The sequence below is a fragment of the Abramis brama genome (assembly GCF_963993115.1).
Source record: "Abramis brama genome assembly, chromosome: 20".
In the NCBI taxonomy this organism is placed as follows: Eukaryota; Metazoa; Chordata; class Actinopteri; order Cypriniformes; family Leuciscidae; genus Abramis; species Abramis brama.
Window position 1 is genome coordinate 32,700,959 of NC_139982.1, and position 10,000 is coordinate 32,710,958.

Below are 10,000 nucleotides of genomic sequence, written 5' to 3' on the forward strand. Positions count from 1 at the left end.
TTTACATTCATTTTATTTAAATATAATAAAAAAGACTTTAATAACTGGAAAACAAGACAAAAATACAAATCAAATCAAATCAAATCAAGTATATTTGTATAGCGCTTTTCACAATACAGATTGTATCAAAGCAGCTTCACAGTATTAAAATAAAATAATACAACAAAGTTTGTTTCTACATACAAAGAAAAAAAAAAAAAAAAGTGCAGATGCACTTATCAAACCCATTCTTAATATCTTATGCAGTCTTGCTTCTAAATAATCGTCTGGTTTTAAGTGCTTTTAGATGTTTTAACAGAAAAACAAGACAAAAGAGTGGCATGTTCTGCAGTGCAGAGCATCATAATTCAGTCAGGCTTCAGTTTAGTCCATTAGAGCAACACGACTGGCCCGTTCTGAGCGAGCCGGACTCATGCGAGATCGTGCTGGTCTCACAGGCCCGGTATTGTGTCTTATATTCCTCCCACTCCTCCCATCGCTCTCCACACGCCAGGAATCTGGCAGAGACTTCGGGATCAAAGCGGGGAATGCAGAACACAACCAGAACCATTGAGGAAATTTGTCCAGTGGAATTGAGAGCCGCTCGCCTGATGACATGAGGAAATCACTGAGAGAGAATAGGGTTTCACTTTATTCTAATGTCCCTTTAACACATTCACTTGACTATAAGTACCGTTGCACCTAACTCTCATTAGAGTATTAGTAGAGTATTAGTAGAGTAATAGTAGAGTATTAGTAGAGTAATAGTAGAATATTAGTAGAGTATTAGTAGAGTATTAGTAGAGTTTTAGTAGAGTAATAGTAGAGTAATAGTAGAGTATTAGTAGAGTATTAGTAGAGTTTTAGTAGAGTATTAGTAGTTTTAGTAGAGTTTTAGTAGAGTAATAGTAGAGTTTTAGTAGAGTTTTAGTAGAGTAATAGTAGAATATTAGTAGAGTATTAGTAGAGTTTTAGTAGAGTATTAGTAGAGTTTTAGTAGAGTTTTAGTAGAGTAATAGTAGAATATTAGTAGAGTATTAGTAGAGTTTTAGTAGAGTAATAGTAGAGTTTTAGTAGAGTATTAGTAGAGGAGTATTAGTAGAGTTTTAGTAGAGTAATAGTAGAGTTTTAGTAGAGTATTAGTAGAGTTTTAGTAGAGTTTTAGTAGAGTAATAGTAGAATATTAGTAGAGTAATAGTAGAGTTTTAGTAGAGTAATAGTAGAGTAATAGTAGAGTATTAGTAGACTGGTAGGGTTAGGGTTAGAATAAGTTGACATGTAGTTGCAAAGTTACTTTCTACTTATAGTCAGTAGAATGTCTGTTGTGGAGCATCACAATAAAGAGTCAACAGATATTAAGCAGACAATACTAATACACTAATGAGAGTTACGTGACATGTAGTTGCAAAGTTACTGATAGTCAACTGAATGTTCAAAAGGGACCATCAAAATAAAGAGTTACCGAGAATATTTAGGCCTGAAATATTAGGTATTTGAATTGCTTATAAAATCTCCATCCATTTGGTTTGACCATAAATACACTGTTAAACCGAATGTGATGCATATTTGTCAGGCATACATCAATGAAACATGCAGGTCTGTAATCTTATTAATAAACTGAATGCGTTTTAAATACACAATAACCAGTTTTATATATTTATCATCAATAAATCCAATCGGTTTTAGTCTCGGTTCAGGGAAAACCCCAATTAAAATGCAGTTTTCTGAACGAATGCGTCCAGATAACTTTAGTTATAATCTGACATGTCTGTGCGTTTAAACCTTGACCTTTTCACTCCAGTGTTTCTGACAGATTCTGAAACGAGCTCTGATTGAGGACAAAACACAGACGTTTAGATGTTTTAGTCCTTGATGTTGAGCTTGACGTCATGTCAAGTGAGTCTGTTTCCCAACTCCTTCCTGCAGAATGTAAGAGTTTGTTTTAGCCTCGTTTCACTCCAGACTCTTCAGACTTTCGTTCTCCAGGTCAGTTAGTAAACACGTCTCTCGTCATTCAGGGTCCAGACAGAACACGCCATGTGACAGTCACAACAACACGCTCCTCACGGCCTGATGTCCTTAAATAGATGCTTTAAATCCTGCAGGACAATATAAAGACCTCATCCAGCAAACAGGGAACATTCTCAAAGTTCTCAAAGTTACGAACAAATGTTGTTCCATTAATAATATGTTCAATCAAAATACGTTCATTTTCTGTTCTTTAATAATGTTCTCAGCACGAAAGCATCATTTATACATCGTTCATGGAATGTTTTTTTTTCTGAAATGTTCCGTCGGATGTTCGTTTTTCAAATATCGCTACTTGTTTCAGAACATTCCGAGAACATTCAAAAGTAACATTCCCATGATGTTTGAAGAATGATACAATGTAATGTTGCCTTAATTTTCCCTTAAAAAAACCTTTTGTTTTTAATTGACGTTTTAAACATTCACAGAACATTTGTTTTCATAACCTAATGGGAACGTTAGCAAAACGTTCTTAGAACATATTTTCCAAGGATTGTTGGAAACCTGTGAAGTGCATGACAATTTGGAGGGAAATGTGGTTAAATATCATAAGTACATGCCCAAAAATATGCTTCATTTTCAAATGTAAAAAAGATATTTTCTGTTGATTTTGAAATGCGAAATATCACCTTTATGCTTTTTACAGTACAGATTGTTTCAAAGCAGCTTTACACTGATAAAATAATGCAGCAAAGTTTCCAGAAGAAAACAGCATCACAGTCCAGCTTAAGTAAGTTCAGTGATGGTTCGTTTTTGTTGTAAAAAAGTTATTAATGTAGTTCATTTATATATATATTTATAGTCGCTTTGGAGAAAACCGTGATGTTTTCATCGATGTTCTCATATAATGGTGTCAGTGCAATATTAAGATAAACAAATCTTCCTGAGATTGACTAACCCGTTGAAGCATAACAAACCAAAGTCAGTTTGAGAGAAACTCTGCACCAGTGCTGATATTGGATTGAAGCATGCAGGGACTCATGCTGTAAAGCTAAAGTAGCGTGTGCATTAGCATGTTTGCTTTAGTAATAGAAACTCGTTGGTCAATCTGTGGTGTTTTACAGCAAACAAGCGTCCAGGACGGTCAGGCTTCGGGTCTGGGCTCTGATTGGCTGAGGTTTGATGGCGGACTGGCGTTCAGCTCCTTCTGTTTGTTTGCCTTTCTTGCTTTGTTTGTTCTAGAGATTTCCTGAGTAAACTGAGTCCAACAGGATCGCTCTATTTTGGTGGAGAATTCGGTCAATTACATCAAATCTAGTGACCGGTTTATTTAATGGCCCTGGCTGAGCGAGGTTTGTTTTTCTGCTGGGATTCACGCTAAATCAGAGTCAATATTTTGAGCTTCTGTTGTTTTCTTTTAACGGACAACAAACTTGTTTGCATTTGTTAAGTTTATATGGAATAACAAATCACACTGGAAATTACAACGCCATTATCCTTCAACCAAGAGCCAGTTTCACACCGGAAACCTCTAAATTAATTATTGGAAGCGATAAAAAAAAGAAAAGAAGAAGAAGAAGAAGGGAAAAACAGCTCTAGATTTCCATTCGAAGAGCAAAATCCATCTAGAGAAGAATGGAGGAAAGTGGAGGAGAATCCCGGCAGGAGATGAAGAACTTGTGTCGGTTCTCCACGGACAAACGCCATCTTTCCCTAATTAGCAAGAGTTTGTTGGAGCGCTTTCCCGGCGGGAGACGCACTGAGGTCTCAATCTGATTTAAAGGATTAAAGTCTCCAAGCACACGTCGAGACCTCAGGGTGGCGGAAGCTCTCGCTCACGCTTCACAATCCGGTGTGTCATTAGTGGGAATGTGCTGGACAGTTTCACGCTCCCGCTGACCCACCCATGCTAATCCTAACCGGCTAATTGGGTTAGTCTGAAGGGGAATTATTCTTCAGTGTAAATAAAATACTGTGGAAAGTTATCTTACGGTTAAATGGCTGAAACCTAAAAATAACCATTGGAGAACATAACCAGTGGAATAACTTACATAAAAACTTTGCAGCAGAGTTATGGGAATGTTGTTTTGTTTTAAAAACATATTTAAACTAAAAAGAACATGTAACATTCACAGAAACGATGAAAAGTATAATAAGGATAAATGTCCATATACAGTATGTGTGGACGATAGTTATCGTTATAGTTATCGGTATAAGTATCGTTATAGTTATCTTTACAGTTATAGTCATCGTTCCAGTTATCGTTATAGTTATCGTTATAGTTATCGTTAGAGTTATCGTTATAAGTATTGTTATAGTTATCTTTACAGTTATAGTTATCGTTATAGTTATTGTTATAGTTATCGTTATAGTTATCGTTAGAGTTATCGTTATAAGTATTGTTATAGTTATCTTTACAGTTATAGTTATCGTTATAGTTATTGTTATAGTTATCGTTATAGTTATCGTTAGAGTTATCGTTATAAGTATTGTTATAGTTATCTTTACAGTTATAGTTATCGTTCCAGTTATCGTTATAGTTATTGTTATAGTTATCGTTAGAGTTATCGTTATTAGGGTCTTTCGCACGAATAGTTCTAGGAACGAGCCACCAGGGTGTTTCCCCGAGGACTAATGCTTCCCCTAGGAGTGTTTTCCTGGTTGCGTTCGCACCGCCAGTAGGAACTCTGAAGTGACGTAAGCCACGCTTGTTGTGACTTTTATTTTGACGGCGCTGAGAACGACTGAGCTCACAGTGCTCGCATTCTCCATGTTCATTAGTTTATGATCTGTCTAACAGTCCTGTCTAATACGATATTAGATTGAATAGTTATAGTTATACACTGTTAGTTATAGTTAGAATAGTTAGTTATACACTGAAAATAGACAGTGATGAAGAGTTATTAGCGTATGCCGTGTGTTTGATGTCCAGTGTTGCTGAGCAGAAACACATAATCATGTTTCTCTTGATCTCCTCAAAGTTGTGTTGCATTTTCTCCTCAGCGTAAAGATTGAGAGGCTCATCTATCTCTGTTTTACATGTTCATAGAGTTAGATTCTGGAGTAAATATATAGGCTATAATCTGTGTGTTTACACAGCTTTTTTAAAATGGCGGGTGCTGGTGTTTCGTGTGCATTCAGCCAATCAGCGAACACTAACGTCACGGATAGTTCCTATAATGCTGGTTTATATGGAAGCTTGTTTCCGCCACAGAATAAAACATTTTAAAAGATAATTGCGACTTTTTTATCTCACAATTGCGAGTTTACATCTCGCAATTCTGACTTTATTTCTCAGAATTGCGAGATATAAAGTCAGAATTGCATGAAATAAAGTCGCAATTGCGTGATATAAAGTCAGAATTGCGAGATATAAAGTCAGAATTGTGAGATATAAAGTCGCAATTGCGTGTTATAAAGTCAGAATTCTGACTTTTTTTCTCGCAATTGCGACTTTATATCACGCAATTCTGACTTTATAACACATAATAGCGAGTTTATATGACATCTTTGACATCTTTTCTCAGAATTGTGAGATATAAAGTCCAATTCTAAGGGGAAAAAGCTTTTTTTTTTTACCTCAGAATAGTTTATATCTCACAATTCTGACTTCATAACACGCAATTGCGACTTTATATCATGCAATTCTGACTTTATATCTCCCAATTGCGTGTTATAAAGTCAGAATTGCGAGAAAAAAAGTCAGAATTCTGACTTTATAAGACGCAATTGCGACTTTATTTCACGCAATTCTGACTTTAAATCTCGCAATTCTGACTTTATATCTCGCAATTATGAGAAATAAAGTCAGAATTGCAAGATTTAAACTCGCAATTGTGAGATTAAAAAGTCACAATTATCTTTTAAAATGTTTTATTCTGTGGCGGAAACAAGCTTCCATAGGTTTAGACCGACTCTGAAGTAGGAGTAAATCAGTTCCTCCAAAAGGAGTTCCTAGAACTAAAATCGTTCCTAGTTCCTGCGGTGCGAACACGACAAAATCCGGGAACTTCCGCCAATAGTTCTAGGAACTATGAAAAGCCATTATAAATATCTTTATATTTATCGTTCCAGTTATTGTTATAGTTATATTTATATTTATAGATATTTATCATTACAGTTATCGTTTTAGTTATCTCTATCATTATCATTATTTTTTATGGTTATTGGTTATTGGTTATAGTTATATATCCAGTTATTGTTAGTTATCTTTATAGCTATCGTTATAGTTATCATTATAGTCATCCTTACAGTTATCGTTATAGATATTGTTCTTGGTGTGAACGAGCCTTAAGTGAATCCAATGATATTGTTAAAGCGACAAACAACAAAACTGCAGTGCTTATATGCTGGTGTGTTCGATAGTACAGTTATCGCTCTTAGTGTGAACAGCCCTTAAGAGTTGGTCCCCCCCCAAAAAACTAACGTCAGGGGAACATTCTGTCTTTGGTTGTTGTTGTTAATGTTGTGGTTTATGTATAAATTTGTTGCTAGTCCTTCTCTTGAAGCCTGTAAATCTGAAGATAAATGACACAGTACATGGAAAGTCCATTACAAAGCGCTGTAAGTGGAGGCCATTGCTAGTTTACAACTCAATCATGTTGTTGAAAGCATTTTTACGAGCCTCTGCCATAAATATTGGGGCAGATAAAGCGCAGATAAGCCTCAGATAAGAGTGAGTGTGAGGGGGCTAATGGGTTAGCATGTCTTCAGGCACGTAAATCAGGTCTGAAGATATGATATCTGTGATGACCCAACGCCTTTAAGAGCTCCTGCTGCTTATTCACTGCAAGCGTTCAGACCACGCAGGAATAACTTGCCTTTCAAAACCATAATAGAAGTGGAATTTGGGAAGTTTGATTCTTGTGACATTTAAGATGAAGTCATGTAACATCCACCTGGTCCAGATCAAGCTGATTTAAAACTGTATACGGCAAACTTAAGATCAAGCAGCGTTTGATTGACAGGCTGAACCTGGTCTCACTTATCCATGCAGACTAGAGAACCGGTCATCGGGTCACAGCCTCCACTAAACCCCTCATACACGGCAGAACAACCAGTTTTCCAGCACAAATATCTAAACATTCTTAAATCAAGATACATTTGATATTAAATCTGTCTAGGGTCAGAAAAATTAACTACGGTAAAGAAAATGCATGTTTCTGCATGAATTTTCTGGAAAATTCTGTCTTTGGTTGTTGTTGTTAATGTGGTTTATGTAGAAATGTGTTGCTAGTCCTTCTCTGGAAGCCTATATAAATCTGAAGATAAATTACACAGTACAAGCTCTGCCAATAGGGTCAGAAAAGTAAAGAAAATGTATGTTCCTGACCTCACTGAAAAATATTTGTTCTGGTTTTTAACCATAAACACTTAATTTTTTACTTAATATCTTCATTTTGTTTCTTCGGTAGCTAAATTTATGTTGATTTAAGAATGTTTCGATATTTGTTCTGAAAAACAAGACAGTAATACTTAAGAAAAATATTTTGAAGGTTATAAAATTCAGAATGTGCGCGCGTTGCGTCATGTGAGGCACGCGGACGCGCCGCGCGCAGGAGGTAAGCGAAACTCCCCAACACAGACACTCACACACACAGAGCTCTCACACAAACACGCTCGTTCCCCTCATCTGAGTGTGTTTCACCTCAGATATGCCGTTTAAAGCCCGGATCTGCAGTGACCGACGCCAATGAGCGCGAGCGCGGATCCGAATAACGAGGATAACGAGGATCTGAGCTGGAAACCGGATTGCTTTGGGTCGCTACTGGAGAAATATTCGGGTAAGATCTGATGTTTAGCGTTTCATACGTGTGTGAAAGACTTCTGCTCAGTTATAATGGATAGAATATACGCTTTTTGTAACATTTGCATTCAGAGACAAGCTTAGATTGATGTCTGATGTTATTATTAGGGGCGTTTAGTTGTGAAGTCTGGAAAAACTCTGGAAAAGCCCAAAGGAAAAGTGTCCCAAGAGCTTCTGGTCTATTTCTAAACTCATTATCCAGGTCGGTGTAACAGAAAAGGCCAGAGTTTGCTGTGAAGTTGTCAGAAACACAGAAGGGTTTCTTGCATGTGTGTTTGGACTCAGCTGTGCCTGTCACTTCAGTGACAACTGCTCCTTCCCAAACACTCTCTTAATCTTAATCCCAAGGTTTCCATCAGATTCCTCAGGCGCTGTTCTTCATGTTCTTCGCTTTACTTCATTGATCTGTATCTCTGCCACTTTCCAGACACCGTGGGAATAGATCAGTGCAAAAATGACAGTTTGGTGTGTCATCATTTAGGCTCCTCATCCTCAGCTTGTTTCCGCCACAGAATAAAAAAATAAAAAAGGTAATTGCGAGTAATTTTATCTCACAATTCAGATTTTTTTATCTCTCTCGCAGTTCTGAGTTTATATCTCTCAATTTGGATTTTCTTCAGAATTGCAAGACATGAACTTGAAACACTGAGAAAACAAATTCAAAAAAAAATCTGAATCGTGATATTTAAACAAAAAAAAAGTCTGAATAGCGAGATTTAAACTCAGAATTCCAAGAAAAAAGTCAGAATTGCGAGATTTAAACTCAGAATTCCAAAAGTCTGAATAGCGAGATTTAAACTCAGAATTCCAAGAAAAAAGTCAGAATTGTGAGATTTAAATTCAAAATTCAAAAAAAAAAAAAATCAAAATTGTGAGATTTAAACTCCGAACTTTTAGAAAAAAGTCAGAATTGCGAGATTTAAACTCAGAATTCCAAGAAAAAAGTCAGAATTGCGAGATTTAAACTAAAAAAAAGGTCAGAATTGTGAGATTTAAAAAAAATAAAAAAATAAATCAAAATCGTGAGATTTAAACTCCGAACTTTTAGAAAAAAGTCAGAATTGTGAGATTTAAACTAAAAAAAAAAAAAGTCACAATTGTGAGATTTAAACTCGGAATTAAGAGAAAAAAATGTTGGGGGTTGCGCGATAGAAAGTCACAATGGCCATTTTTATTTTTTTATTCTGTGACGGAAACAAGTCTCCATACTTTCCAAACCTGTATGCTGTTATTTATTTATTTTTGCTGAAACTTTATACAGCTCTTTTCCATTCAGTCCACAGTGAACCGCGGCTGTCCGGCTGCAAAAAGCACAAAAACAGCATCATAACATTCGTCCGTTTGAACACTTGACCTGCTAGGATACTTCTGTGGGGTTTCTCTGTTATTTTTAGGAAGCTGATAGTCATGTTAGCCAATTCATTGCATGGAAAAATTGTCCATGACGAATTTTCAAAATGCCTTGTTTTGTTTTCCACTGAAGAACTGCAGTCAGACCGGTTTGGAGCGGCGAGTAAAAGATGATGTTTTACTTTGATAAGCACAGTTAGAGCTAGCAGGGAAGTTTACCGCGGTACAGTAGGGGTGTATCTGCACTCATGTGTCACGAAGCGTTTGCTGTGATGCCAGCTGGCAGTTCGGCCCCGCAGGGCCCCGCAAATGTCAACAGGACTCAGTTTCCATACGAAGACACGCATTCACACACACTCTTTAAGAGACAGATCCTCTCTTCACCCTCTTGATCCCAGATTGAGGCGACTGAGCCTGAGAGCATCAGGAGGAACTGGCACTGATGCGTGCTTGAAATGATGACTGGTCAATATATAATGTTTTTGAGCTCAGGTTTGGTGTTTTTGAGATGATATTGAAGTAGTTTGAGATGATATTGAAGTGTTTGAGATGATATTGATGTAGTTTGAGATGATAGTGAAGTAGTTTTAGATGATAGTGAAGTAGTTTTAGATGATATTGAAGTGTTTGAGATGATATTGAAGTGTTTGAGATGATATTGAAGTGTTTGAGATGATAGTGAAGTGTTTGAGATGATATTGAAGTGTTTGAGATGATATTGAAGTGTTTGAGATGATCGTGAAGTGTTGGCGTCCTCTAGTGGTGCTGTGAGGACATGCATGATTGTCCTTAATGTGTTTAAACTACTTTAGTGCACTTTTCTTCTTATATGGAGTCATTTAGATCAGTGTTTCTCCAAAAGGGGTCCGAGGCCCTCAGCAAACTTACAATAAATGA

The 10,000-nt window shown here is 36.6% G+C and overlaps 2 protein-coding genes and 1 long non-coding RNA gene across 6 annotated transcripts in view; 1 reads left to right on the plus strand and 2 right to left on the minus strand.

Moving 5' to 3' along the window:
- LOC311071316 overlaps nucleotides 1-10,000 on the minus strand; it is a 171,532-nt gene that overhangs the window by 70,069 nt on the left and 91,463 nt on the right. The window lies entirely within an intron of this gene.
- The window catches only part of LOC311071302 (uncharacterized protein), a 52,581-nt gene that overhangs the window by 759 nt on the left and 41,822 nt on the right, over nucleotides 1-10,000 (minus strand). The window contains exon 11 of one of the 4 annotated variants that reach the window (XM_084095651.1): nucleotides 1,966-2,078. The exons of the other annotated variants lie outside the window; for them this stretch is intronic. Within the exon in view, the coding sequence (XP_083951777.1) occupies nucleotides 2,043-2,078 (36 nt within the window). The 3' untranslated portion in view covers nucleotides 1,966-2,042. Of the gene's footprint in view, nucleotides 1-1,965; nucleotides 2,079-10,000 lie in introns of those variants that run through there. 4 annotated transcript variants of the gene reach the window in all.
- Nucleotides 7,502-10,000, plus strand: part of prickle1a (prickle homolog 1a) — a 26,441-nt gene continuing 23,942 nt past the window's right edge. Inside the window, exon 1 of the mRNA XM_084095615.1 lies at nucleotides 7,502-7,730. The gene's annotated coding sequence lies outside the window, so the exon portion shown is untranslated. The remainder of the gene's footprint in view (nucleotides 7,731-10,000) is intronic.